Source organism: Chlorocebus sabaeus, chromosome 1, assembly GCF_047675955.1.
Source record: "Chlorocebus sabaeus isolate Y175 chromosome 1, mChlSab1.0.hap1, whole genome shotgun sequence".
In the NCBI taxonomy this organism is placed as follows: Eukaryota; Metazoa; Chordata; class Mammalia; order Primates; family Cercopithecidae; genus Chlorocebus; species Chlorocebus sabaeus.
This window is the reverse complement of record NC_132904.1, coordinates 85,135,720-85,150,276: the sequence shown is the minus strand read 5'-3', so window position 1 is coordinate 85,150,276 and position 14,557 is coordinate 85,135,720. Positions and strand designations below refer to the sequence as shown.

The 14,557-nt window shown below is 35.7% G+C and overlaps 1 protein-coding gene across 4 annotated transcripts in view; it reads left to right on the top strand.

Annotated features, from left to right (window-relative positions):
• Positions 1-14,557, top strand: part of GRM5 (glutamate metabotropic receptor 5) — a 564,924-nt gene that overhangs the window by 462,906 nt on the left and 87,461 nt on the right. For all 4 annotated transcript variants that reach the window (XM_008020463.3, XM_008020459.3, XM_008020464.3 and 1 more), the window contains exons 5-7: positions 1,540-1,786; positions 8,015-8,183; positions 13,534-13,660. In XM_008020463.3, coding sequence (XP_008018654.1) covers positions 1,540-1,786; positions 8,015-8,183; positions 13,534-13,660 — 543 coding nt within the window. The remainder of the gene's footprint in view (positions 1-1,539; positions 1,787-8,014; positions 8,184-13,533; positions 13,661-14,557) is intronic.

Sequence of the window (14,557 nt, the reverse complement as noted above, 5' to 3'; positions counted from 1 at the left end):
CTTTCCCTCTTGTTGCCCAGGCTGGAGTGCAATGGTGCCATCTCGGCTCACTGAAACCTGCACCTCCCAGGTTCAAGCAATTCTCCTGCCTCAGCCTCCTGAGTAGCTGGGATTAAAGGCACCTGACACCACACACAGCTAATTTTGTGTTTTTAGTAGAGACGGGGTTTCACCATGTTGGCCAGGCTGTTCTTGAACTCCTGACCTAAAGTGATCCACTCGCCTCAGCCTCCCAAAGTATTGGGATTACAGGCGTGAGCCACTGCGCCTAGCCAAAATGCAGCAATCTTAACATGGCTTAATCATCTCTGCCTTCCTCTACTATTTCAGCTCTCTCCTTTCTCCTACCTTCTACTCTCTGTGCTGGTCATTGATTTCCTTAAGGTCTCCCAAACATAGCATGCTCTATCTTATCTGTTATTCTTTAAAAATGCTTGGACCACTCTTTCTCCTCCTTCATCTGATTGATACTTAGCCTAAAGCTCAGCTTCAGAGAGCTTCCAGGTCTGATTCACTATTCAGTCCCGTTTCAGCCCTTATCAAAACACATGGTAATTGCCTGCTTAGATAGATGCTCATCTGCCCTCTAGACTTTAAGTAAATGAGAGCAAGAATCACATCTGTCTTGTTCAGCATGATGTCCCTCACTCAGAGAAAGTTCTAAGCAGTTAGAAATAACAGGCACTAAGTCCATATTTGTCAAATCAATCATCAATAACAAACTTTAGTTCCTGTAGTTCCTTAGTTCCCAAGAACCTTCTATTGGAATGGATATATCTCACTCCTTTGGGCCTCTATAGATTTTACCTCCACATGTTTTACACATTTATTATCTTCTACCTTTCACTGTATTTGCATAATTTATCTCCGTTATTGGACAAGTTTCTTATGTACAAGCTCCATGTTCAAATCTTCTTTTTTTCCCGAGATGATAAATTACACAGCTTTTTGCATATTCTGACTCTAATAAATGTTTACTGAATTAATTAATGAATTAAAGGAGTTTAAATGTTATATTTTATAACTTTCAAATAGGCCAGTTTATAGAGAGCATATGCTTTGAGATTAGAAGTACTGGGTGATAAATCTAAATAGGTAAATTTATATCGATGGTGGAATATCACCAGGTAAGAGAACATAATAGTTTAGAAACTGGAGGTTTGTTGAGGATTTCTGAACCAAAAAGGTATATTATCACAGCTGATACTAATGAAATGAATCTGTCCTTAAGATACATTTTGTGTTACAGAAATACAATTCTATCCTGCATTCATACTTAGAGTTTGGTTATGCAAGAAAGTGGATCTTGCTACTGTTGGTGATTCAGAACTTCTTTCAGAGTTTTGGAAGAAAAACCTGAATACAGAAGATATTAGACCCATTATGTTGGTACTGTTTCTCAGTATTACCCATGGTTCTAACTCTGATAAATTTGCTCCAGTGCATTCTCTGATTACAGGCAACCCATTATTCAGTACCCAGGAATATCGCGAGAGTAGATTTGTATCTCAAAGCTATGCTTAATTTGTTTCCCAACAGGTTCTCTGACTCTGAAAACACATCATGTTCAGGATTCCAAAATGGGATTTGTGATCAACGCCATCTATTCGATGGCCTATGGGCTCCACAACATGCAGATGTCCCTCTGCCCAGGCTATGCAGGTCTCTGTGATGCAATGAAGCCAATTGATGGACGGAAACTTTTGGAGTCCCTGATGAAAACCAATTTTACTGGGGTTTCTGGAGATACGATCCTGTTCGACGAGAATGGAGACTCTCCAGGAAGGTATTGTTACGATTCTCCTCTAGACAGTAGAGACTGAACAACAGCCAACACTTGATCCTGAAATGTCTCTTTCTCTCCTTTGTGGTTAATCTAGGATTCCTGGTCATGTTTCCCCTTCCCTGACATCCCAAATGAGCAAAGATAGAGAGAGAAGAAGCCCCATTTCCTGTGGCCAGGAAAAAAGCATTGGTGCTGATGTCCAAAATGTGCTTTGGGAATTATCACATTTCAAACACCTAAACTAAGAGACAGGAACCTCACATGATCATAGATAAATAAAAATCATCTCTGTGGTTTCTCTGTACATGCTTGTCATGTTATTCCCTGTATTCGGCTATTTTCTTGTGCAATGGAACTATTCTGAAATAGGAACAATTTGATTTCTGGTAATCCAGAAATGGGGCTGAGGTTCTGTTCTGTTGTTTGCTGTACCTACAGCAAGTGAGTTATAAGTCATATTTTATTTTATTATTCTCCAGCTGGATCACTTTCTTCCTTGTTAAGGACTAAATTGTTTTTTTCTCTGAAATTTTACCATTCATTATTTATAGAGGAACTTGAAGAACATAAACTCATAATTCTAGGTCAGTACCCAGAGAAATCACTAAGTACCCAGAACTTACCAGAATTCACATTTATCTTCTACTGCAAATTCTTAAATGACTCGACACAGTCATTTAAGACTTGCAGACACTTTTAACCTATAAGGAATCATGCCATTGAAATGATATTTTGAGTTGTAGCAGGGTTGAGTCTTCACTCAGCCTTGTATCCAAACAATAGGGTCCTTTGGTCTCTCAGTGCTTTTCTAGCAATAGTTCATACTTAACAACTGTGCTTGGAAAGCTGTCTATACACTCTGTTCGTAGTTGACCCTGCCAAGAGGTTTCATAAATCCTCAACAACTCACACCACATGTGCCCACACATTCTGTCAGCAACCTTGGTTTAGCACACTTCTATATTCTATATTCTAAGATGAGCTGGAGCTTATCCCAAATGCAGCTGTTACTATTTCACATGCCAGACTTATAAGTAATAGCTAGTTTCAGGTCATACAGCCAAGTGAAAAACCTAGGTTTCTTTTTTCTGTTCTACAGACTTGAAGAATATTGCTATAACTAGGCTGTTTGCCAAAATAAGCTGACTTTTCACGTGTTGTTTTCTACTTTTTGGCTCTTCCGCATATCCATGAAGGAAAAAATACAAGCATTTTCTCAGGGCCAAACAAAACTTCACAGTTGTAAATCTTTTACGGGCAGGTTGACCAATGAGTTCAGTCTTTAGGCTCAGGTCAAGGCATGGGCCCAGATATCTGCACATGAATTTATTATTCCCATGGGCATCTCTAGAGTACTGACATCAGCTTGGGACTTGTTGATAGAATTTGATGACTGTAGCTCCACCAATTCAAGAGTTTTTATGTCAGGTACCCAAACCCATTCCACAAACCAGGAAGGGAGGAGATGCCTCAGAAGGTCCAGCTCTATTCCAATGGGAAACCTTGATGGATCAGGCAGAACATGGCTGCCTTATTCATAATCCTTCAAATATGTTGTAAGGGGTTCTTAATCTTTATTGGAACAATCATGCCTTCAAGACTCAGACAAAATTTATAGATATTCTTCCAAGAACAACGTACTTAAAATTTTGCAAACAATTTCTGGGAATTCAGGATTCCTTTGAATCTATCCTTGCACTACTAGGTTTGAGTATAACATTAACCCATTAATAAATTATCAGAGTTGGCCTCTAAGGGCATGAAGCAGACTCAGGAAAAGGTGATTTACCACCTTTTGTTTCTCGAAATAATCCATTTACATAACTAGCATATATTGAGTGTGTGTTCTGAGCCAAACACTAAGCCAAGTGCTCTACTTTTTAATCCTATGAGGTCAGTAATGTTACCATTCTTTTTTCCAGCTACAAAAAAAAAAAAAACAAAAACAAAAACAAAACAAATCTTACAAAAGTTCAATGACTTGCCCAAAAATACAGTCTAGTAAATGATGGAGTCAAAATTTTAACTCAGTCTCCTGGGCTTCAACTTCTAACCTGATACAACAGCTTGCCAATTAATCAACCAGGATCAAAATTTTAAAAACACTATATTCTGAGAAAATTTATTTGTAGACATTAGTTTGTTATTTTTGTGGAGTAAAAGCATCCTGCCAGATCAAAGGTATTCCCGGCTGAGTGAGAAACCAAAGGATCCTGGGATGATTAAGGAATCCTCTAGAGTTAAAGAGTTAAAAGAGGAGGATCCTAAACAGAGGAAGCTGAAAGAGATAGCAACTCACTCTGGCACACACTTGCAGATTGTTAGATTTTTCCTGGTAAAAAACCTGTGTCATAGAAAGAAAGCGACATGCCCAAGGTTGTATAGTCAATTAAATAACAGGGCAAGGACATATGCAAATCTCATGCACAATCATCAAGTAAAAATTTACCTTCATTTTTTTTTCTTATATTACATTTGAAATGGTTCAATGCATTAATATGTAGTATAAAAGTGTTCCATTGTTAGGTGCCATTCATATTTTTGGTCTAACTAACTCTGTGATCTCTCTTTACTCTGTGATTATCCAACCCCAAAGGCACAGATCATTGTAATTGCTTTGTTGTATAGGCCAGGGCTTGGGAGTATCTATTATGCCAACCCACAGATAATTTAGCACGCATTTAAGACTTTTTTTTTTTTTTTTAGGAAAAGCACTTTAGCATTGGAATTACAGATAGAAAGAGCCTTAGGATCCACATAAATGTAATACTCTGCAATCGTCTCCAAATGATTTTTCACTTTTCTCTAACAACAACCCTGTTTAAGCCCCTTGAATAAACCCCTCATTATCATCTGAAGACAATCTTCTCTAATTTTCAGAGTTATAGCCATTTAGAAAGTTCCTTATTTCTGTTCAATTAAACCCTGACTTTCTCTAGTTTACCTTAAGTGCTTTAATAGAACTTTTTGTTGTTGTTACTGTAATATCTTTTGTTTATTTTGATTTTGAGCAATATATAAAATTTATTTTTAAAATTATTTAGAATATTCTAGGTTTACATTGTGGCCAGTTAAGGAAGAGCAGACATGAGGAGGTAAAGAGTAAGGGGAAGGAAGGGACAGATATTAAATCAGATAAATTACATATACAAACACACTATGCTGAGAAAAACTTTTCAGAAGCAGAGAAATATAGAAACCAAGAGGTGCAATGAGAAAGAAAGGCGGGGGAAGGGGAGGGGAGAGGAAAGCGGAGGGGGAGAGGGAGAAGGAAAGAAAGGAGGAGGGAGGAGGAGGAAGAAGGATGAAGAGGAGGGAGGAGGAGGAAGAGGAGGGAGGAGGAGGAAGAGGAGGGAGGAGGAGGAGGATTGAGGAAGAAGAGGAGGGGAAGATAAATGGGAGGAAGGGGATGGGAAGGAGAAAAAAGAAACTGAGCTGGAGATTCACATTAAAGTGTCTTGTGATTGGAATGACACACTAATCTTTGCTTCTGACACTGAATATGTGCAAGTTGGATCTTTACTAAAGGCATCAAAAACAAAGAGCACACAGAATTACTGTGTTTGTTTGTTTGTTTGTTTGTTTGTTTGTTTTTGAGAGGGAGCCTCTCTCTGTTGCCAGGGCTGGGGTGCCCTGGCGAGATCTCGGCTCACTGCAAGCTCCGCCTCCCGGGTTTATGCCATTCTCCTGCCTCAGCCGCTGGGACTACAGGTGCCTGCCACCACGCCTGGCTCATTTTTTGTATTTTTAGTAGAGATGGGGTTCCAAGTGTTAACCAGGATGGTCTCGATCTCCTGACCTCGTAATTGGCCCGCCTTGGCCTCCGAAAGTGCTGGGATTACAGGTGTGAGCCAGTGCACCCGGCCTACTGTTATCTTTTTGGGAAACAAAATACAGTCTTCTAGATTGAATCATGGCTAAAGATTGCAGGAAGTCATTATGTTTTTTGATTCTTACCTTAAAGTTACATAAGAATATGTTTTAAACATTCACTTTATTTTCCTTTGATGGAGAATAAAAGCTATATTCTATCTCTGAAAATTAAAAGGGCTCATACCAATTCACAAGTGAAGGGGAGAATATTCTTTTGTGAAGACATATTCTCATCTATTTCTTTTTTTAATGTACTAAAAAAAGATTTTTAAAGCAATGTTCTATTTTCACAGCTTTAGCCGTGAGTGATAATATCTCTTTGTGTTTGCCTTGTATTAAGAAACAATGACCAGAAATCTAAAGGCTAATTCCAAAGGGAGAGTTCATTGTCTCTAATGTAACTATAACAAGTTTATCGAGTTGAACTGAAATTAAGGTTTAACTTCCCTGAAAACAAGTTCCCTGTCAAATGTGACATTTTCCACTCTATAGATTTTTCATGTTTATTTTTCAAAAACTGGATCCCTTTACTTTTTACCATTTGTTTTACATAAAACAAAGAGGCATGGATATAGAGATAAAAGCCTTACAATATAAATTGGTTCAAATTTTTACAATATTTAAGCAAGGAAAATATGGTCTCTTAGCTCTACCCAGGATTTGGAGCAGTCTAATAAGGAAGAAGGAACTGCAGATTTGAAATCTAAAGGCTTAGTTTAGGTCCTGGCTCTGACGCTTATGTACTCTGTAATCTGTACTAATTAACCTCACTGAGTTTCAGTCCTTTATCTGTAAAATTAACAGTGTGAACTAAACTTTTCGGACTTAAGAATTGCTAGAAATGGATTTGACAGCTCAGTTTTGAGCGAGGAATAACACCCACATATTTCTTCAAATTATCAGCAGCAAAGAAATAAGTCTGACACTGACATTTCTCTTTCTCCCATCCTAGAATCTTCAAAGGTTATTTGCTCATAGAAAGTCACCCTTTGAATACTCAAAGCTCATATATTTGAAGTAGCCAATGACATAATACAAGAGTTCTTTTTACCTCAGTGCTCTGTGTTCTAATATCTCAACTCATTGCATGAACTGAGGCCATGGGATAATTGTGACCAAGAGGGAAGGAAAGTATCCTATAAATTGGTAGTTTTGATTTAGAAGTAGAATTTAGACCAAATTGTTGCTGACTGACAACACTAAAGGAAAATCCTCAGGTTACTGAACAACCAACAAAACAAGAATGAGGTAATATTCTGAAGCAAAAAAACCTACAGTAAAAATTGTGATTTGGAGTGAAAACAGAATGGCATCATTTTATAACATAAGTTTCAATAGATGCCAGTTTTGTTCTGAGTATTTCTGTACAGAACATTGGTTTGAGTATAGTAATCTCATCACTTGAATCCAAAAGCTAGAACATTTTCCATTCATATCAGTTTCCAGATAGCTACACATGCTGAGATAGGAGGCTGGAGGAGGCATTTATATGTCTATCTGTCAGTACTGTAAGTCCTGAGGGGGTAAACAGTATAAAATACTATGTGAGCACAGTGTGTGCCTGAGACATACGTGTAGAAACTGAGATAGTGGTAATATTGCTTATCCAATATCCTCAAATTGGAAAATTGTTTCAGAGATTCTTCTCTAGAAATGAGCTTACTTATAAGAAAAGGCTTGTAAGTAAGCACATTGATATTCTCTTTTTACATTTATATCCACATACTCAAAAAACAATAGTTAGCAAAGGCTGAGAACTCACAAGGAACTACTCTTTTCCAGCATTTTTACATTGCATGAGGTGTTTTAGAAGCTATTTTCAAACTTTTTGAAACTTCACTCTCAAAATTATCTTTGTACAATGAATTTAGCCATTGATAATGGACAAAGTAAGAAAGGTAAAATGAGGCCCTCTGTAAATTACCTCTATATCTCCTAAAGCTGAAAATAAGATGAAAGATTTACCAAATTTCTCACTTGGTTAGTAAACGGAAGTTTTATCATTTTACTTGAATACAGACAAAAATCTGTCTATCTTTTGTAGAAGTCTAACAGTAGTACTTGTCTAAACTTCTTGAAGTTATTTTGAAACTGTCTTTCATCCTGCTGAGGTCAAGTCACCTTCTCACATGGGATTACTTTCTATTTCAGGTGTAAGCTTGAAAGTACGGAAATGGTCTCTGCAAAGAAAGTGAAATGGACAGATTATTTTTGTTATTCTAAGTGTACTGTCATGGAAAATTCCAGTGTTACTTATATGACAGTAGACACATTTTTGGGAATAAAATGTATTGCCTTTTCAAAGCTGAATATTTACGTCTTAAGCTGCATAATTATCATATTCTTATTCCTAAGGTATGAAATAATGAATTTCAAGGAAATGGGAAAAGATTATTTTGATTATATCAACGTTGGAAGTTGGGACAATGGAGAATTAAAAATGGATGATGATGAAGTATGGTCCAAGAAAAGCAACATCATCAGATCTGTGTGCAGTGAACCATGTGAGAAAGGCCAGATCAAGGTAAAATGGAATTAATGTTTCTTTCATTTTTGTTGTAAATTCAACAGTGTTAATTATCATTGGCTATTTTTTCAACTTTTAGACACTTATTTTACTTTTTATATTGTAAGCTTCTAATGTGAGAAATTCTCACTCATTCCTTGTGAAATCCCATGTGCAACTCACAATAGTCTTAGTAGTTGGTTTGATTGAACCAGTTGATGAATCATGTTTGCCCACACCTTTTCTGCTCATACAAACCTTTCAAGACATGACTTCCTGGAAATAAAGTTTACAGTTAGAAAAGACACTAATTCAAATTTATTTAATAAATATTCATCAAATGTTTATTAATATAATAGTTAATATTGATGAGGCAAAAATAAATGAGACACCCTTAATTGTCAGAAGATTTACAGTCTGTGTGAGAAAAATATGGACACAGATAAGCAATATTATGTAAAATGTGATGACTTCATTAAGAAAGAAAAGAAGAGGGCTATATCAGTTTGTACAAAAGGGACAGAGATATTTCTTCTGAATAAGATGTCAAACTTTGGACCATAAAAATGAGTATGATTTCAGGGAGAGAACACTTACATAGAAAGAACAGTAAAAGAAAAGGGACAAAAGTGGTAATTGAAGACTGTCTAGCACAAATAAATAATCTAGAGTGCATTGCTCTAAATGGTTATTATAAAAGAGAAAGTTGAAATAAGTTGAACCCAGATTTGTGGAGAGTTTTGAACATCATACTAAATACATTGAACTTAATTTTTATTAAACAGGAGTCAGAGAATAATTTTGATCAAGATGTTGGCATAAGTTGAGCAGTGGTAAGGAAAATGAATAAATAGATTTATAAAACAAGAAAGAAGAGACAAGTTAGAAGCATGCTGTGATAGTGGTAACAAGGCCTTGAATTGGGGAAGAAACAGTGAGAATGAAAAGGGGCCAGAAGATATATTTGGAGAAAACATTACAGATGTAGATTCAATCAGGCTGACTACCAATTTGATGTTGAGTTGTGGAAGATAAAGAAGTCAACACAATCAACTGCAATTCTAAGTGTCAGTAAATAAAAAGTGGCATTGCCAGGAATAGAAAAATAGGGGTGGCTTTAGAGAAAAGGTGATTGGTTAGTTTGGGGGCATGTTGGTTTTGATATAGCCATCCAGTGATTAAAAGTTTGGTCTAGAGCAATGAAAAATAAGGCTAAGCATACAGATTTAGGAATTGATTGAATAGAGTTAAAGTTGAAGCTATTACAATAGATAAAATTGCAGAACCTAAAAGCGTAAATAAAAAATAAATATGGACCAAGAATATACCTTAGAGAATTTCTGCTTTCAAAGTGTAAAAAAGGAGGAAGAGGTAGAGGCTGAGAAGCAACAGGTACAAAGAGAGAGATGACCAGAGAGCACACTGTCACGTAAGATGGTAGTCAGCAGAAGAAAAAGGTCAAAGAAGAGGAACAATGAGGAAAAGACATGAAAATTGAGGGTTCACCCTTCATCTGGGCCTGCTAGATTGAACAGAATGTAATGATAATTGAGTATCAAGATAAATGGATAAAGAAAATACAGTATATCTACATAATAGAATACTATTCAATCATAAAAAAGAATGAAATCCTGTCATTCACAGCAATGTAGAAGGAACTGGAGAACAGAATGTTAAGTGAAATAAGCCAGAGACAGAAAATTAAACGTCATGTGTTCTCACTTATATGTGCAAGATAAAAAAAAAGTTGATCTCACAAAAGTAAAAATTAGAACAGAGCGTACTAGAGGGTAGGAAAGGAAGGAGGAAGAGAGGGATAGGGAGAGCTTTGTCTAAAGAAGCAAAACCACAGCTAGATAGGAGGAATAAATTCTAGTGTTCTTTAGCACTGTAGGATGAATATAATTAAAAGTATTCTATAGTTTCAAATAGCTAGGAGGAGGATACTGAACATTCCTAACATGAAGAAATAATAAATATCTGAGATGATGACTATGCTAATTACCCTGATCTGGTCACTATACATTATGTGTATCAAAATATCACTATGTAACCCATAAATATGTACAATTATTATGTGTCAATTGAAAAAATAAAAAGTATAAGAAAAAGAAATATGTGACAAAAAGCATGTAAGGGATAATTTGGTAATTTAAGGACATTAAAAAATTACTCTTAGGCTAAAAAAGATGTGGCCACACTTACAGGAAATAAAAATTCATGAAGAGAAGACAAAGATATAATAAAAAGGGGGTGACAGCAGCTACTGTGTGCAATGCTGTAGGGAAAAATGATATCAAAATAATTTATTTGCTCATCAAACAGTTCTTAAAGTACTACCATACCACATTTCAGGTAGTGTATTCCTAGAGCCACTGGAGTTGGTCTTTTCAATCAACCTTATCTTCACTCTGTTTAGAAGACATTTCATATGTTTTTTCATCTGTCATTAAGACTGAAACTGAAATATTTTAATATTGATAGTAAGGCCCTCAAAGGGTAGGTCTGAAGATTTGGAAAGCATGAGACCAGAAATAAGAAAGATAAGGTAAAAGAAGATAAAAATAAATGTATTAATATATGCTAAATGGCTCAAAATATTAGATATCTGACATTTTCTGTATGTCTTGTTATGGTATACAGCAAGAGCTGGTAAACTATAGCCCACAGACTAAATCATATTTTTAATACTGGTTATTTTGTAACAATATTTGCTTCGACCTTTTTTAAAAATCCTAAACTCCATTTTCCTAACCAGATGTCATTTTTACTCTATTAAAATATACAATGCATAAGATTTTCTTAATATGGTTTAAGGTTGTAACTGAGGAATTTAATTCATGATATCAACATCTCATGGCATTGTTCGGAGTTTGTAAACTTAGTTTCCATGAAAGGGTTTAGTCTAGTAAATGTTCAGAGATATTATACATTGTTATTCATAAAGAAAGCACTGCTGACTGGGTGCAGTGGCTCATGAGTATAATCTCAACAATTTGGGAGACTGAGATGGGAGAATCCCTTGAGCTCAGGAGTTCAAGATCAGCCTAGGAAACTTAGTGAGACCCTATCTCTTTAAAAAAATAGGAAACAAAAATAATTGAGCATGGTGGCACACATCTGTAGTCCCAGCTACTCAGGAAGCTGAGGTGGGAGGCTCTCTTGGGCAGGGGAGGTCAAGGCTGCAGTGAGCCAAGATGGCGCCACTGCACTCCCAGCCTAGGTAACAATGCAAGACTGCCTCAAAAAATAAAATAAATAAAAAAGAAAACACCACTGCTTCCAGGATCTTGAAAGAGAATTGTCACTACCTCGTGTTCAAAATAAATGTGAAACATAACATAAAATGTGAAAACAGAACATAAAATGTGAAAACATAAAACAAGTTCTAAATGATCAGAGGAAAACATATTAAGTTATCACTATTGATTTAAAAAGAGATTATAATATTGGAATTCTTCTTGGAAAAAGGCATGAACTTATTTTAATTTCAGGTGTTTACCTGAAATTCACAAACCAATGAAAACTGAACCATAAGAAATCAAAGTATTTCAGTGGGGGGAAATGCAGCTGCTTTTAATTGCTAATCCCTGCTAAGGTCTGCTAAGGTCTGAAAGACACTCCTTCAGCTTTGCAATATGCCTGTTTGCATTACAAAATCTAATAATTGTTCAAGGATAGTTTTGCCAAGTGTGGTATACCTTGAAAATGAAATTCTTCATTTCTATATATGGACATTATGTGCAAATTATTAATGAAATGGGTAACATTATTAGAGTGTTCTACACTTTACAAATCACTGTGTTGTTTTATTTAATCCTAAGGTAATCCTATAAGGTAGATATTATTATCGTAAAAGCAATAGGTCCAGTTAAAAGAAACTGAGCATTGGCTGGAGGACTGCTCAAGGATGCACAACTACTTAGTGGCTATAAATAAGACTAGAACCCTGGTGCTACTTGATTCCCAAGCCAGTACTCTTTCCCCTGCATCTTTCAAAATATCACGCAGTCTAATCTTCCAATAAGACTCAGTATTTATAAGCATGAGCATTTGAAGTTCAACATACATTGTTTGATCCCTCATTTACCCTAACATGCTATGTGAGCTAACTCAACTCCAGTTTTCTCCCCTAAGAAAATGAAAAAATAAACCAGTCACTTCATACAGAGCTGTTCTAATGCTTTAATGGAATAACAGTATGGGACAAGTACTAAAGAGCCTGGAAATAGTCGATACTATTATGAAGAATACTTTAATCAGGTCTAAGGAGCAATTTTGCCTCACTTATTTACTTACTTTAGGGAAAAGCTATTTTAGGCCCTTTTGCCATTATTCCCTGCTTGTATTGTTGTAGTTTTAAGAGTCACTAGAAGAAATACTACAAAAATGTAAAAAACAGTTGTCAGCTTACAATTATATTTGGTATCTAGCTGATGTTATTATCAAAGGTCATTACTAGAGTCAGCATCTCAGACTAGAAATATAAAGTGTAATTATTACTGTGTCTGGTCATTGCTGAATATTAACCACGGTTTTAATTATTTAAAAGAACATTTAATGAATGCTGTCTATTCCAGAGAGGTTTTTCATGCACCAATGGTGGGGAAGAAAAGATACATCTATTTCAAAAGAATAACGTCTTTGACTCTTTCAACTGTTAAATTATTTCAATTATTTTCCATTACCTTAAAAAAGTCAAATAGATTAAGAGGTATATAATAGTCTGAATGACCTCATCTACCTTCAAACAAAACAAAGCTACCAAAATAGGAAAGAATGGGCTGAATTGTTGAATCAGACTTTTAGTAGAAAGAGATCAAGAGATCATCTCCAGGAAAATCTTAATCTTGTGCTTTCTTCTACCCAATACAAATTCCTAATTATATTTATCAATATGGATAGATTTTAGAAGATTAGGAAATATACAATGTTTTTTGCTCACAATTATTCAACTAATGGGGGGAAGGAAGCTAAGGTAAATCCAGAGAGCAGAAGTTCTTAACTTGAGGAAAGGAGAAGTAGAGCAGATCCTGGGGTGAATTCAGTTATGTATATGTATATATGAGCACAAGCACAGGTACTTAATTAAATACACGTTTCCAAGGCTAATTATCCAAAGACTTGCATTTAATTTAAGGCCTTATCCTGCCACCAGCTAACTTTATGATGTTGGACTTGTTTAAACTCAGCCTTACTTTCTTTAATTATAAATTAAGAATATTAAAAATTATACTGCTTATCTGATAACATTTAAAATGATGTATGCGAAAGGCCTTTCTGCTTTGCAAAACAGCACATTGGAATATAGAATTGTTGGATTTTTATCTATGCAAAAAAATATCTAAATTTCAAATATTTGCCTTAGGTGATCCGAAAGGGAGAAGTCAGCTGTTGTTGGACCTGTACACCTTGTAAGGAGAATGAGTATGTCTTTGATGAGTATACATGCAAGGCATGCCAGCTGGGGTCTTGGCCCACTGATGATCTCACAGGTAATCTGTCACAATCTCAGCACATATAAATAAACTGCAAAAAGACGCAGACGTGGGAGAGGGGGGTCACATCCCCAAGTATTACTCATCTTGGGTAGTCTTATTTATGGAACAAATAATTTCCTTGGGAACACAAGCTTCCCAAAGTTTGAGCTATGTTTTAAAATCCTGAAATCTCTGGGAGAGATGTGCCTATATGTCCGTGTTCACTCCAAAATTAGATCAGAATTCCTAGCTTGTCTACTGGTCTTTCTTCCCTCATCCCCAGGACATTCCCAGAAGTTCCTAAATAGGGTCCCAGTTATATGTGTATTTCAGGTGAAGAGAAAGAAGTTTTAGCCAGGAAGTGATGAAAATATGTCATGACATATCCAAGAACAAAAAGGTAGCACTGAATTGGGCAGAATGTCATCTAAAGTTCTTTTCTTCTCTTGTTTTTATTAATTGAAATCAGGAGTCTCCAACTAATAAGTTTTCAAGTATTGTTGGCACAGGGCAAGACTTGATTTTACTTGTTTATTGTTTTACTTTTTTGTTTTGTTTTGGCTTTTGGTTCCTTCTGCCAACAGATGTTAAAGACTATGTCATCGTGTACTCCAGTCTATATTTCATAGTCTTTTCTAATTTTTATAATATATAAACAGAATATGATTCCTTTCATACTGTCTTCCAATTTTTCTTCAATAAACATTTATTAAATGCACTCATGCTTATTTGCCTACCACTAAAATAAAAATATAGAAAAATACTACCTCTGTCTTAACGAAGTTCACAGATTAATAAAGGAGGCAAAAAATTAAAAATATGATTACAATATAATAAGAGGACATAGATTTATAGACATGGGAGAATGAGGAGGGCACCCATAAACTGAGTATGCAAGAAAAAGAGCAAAAA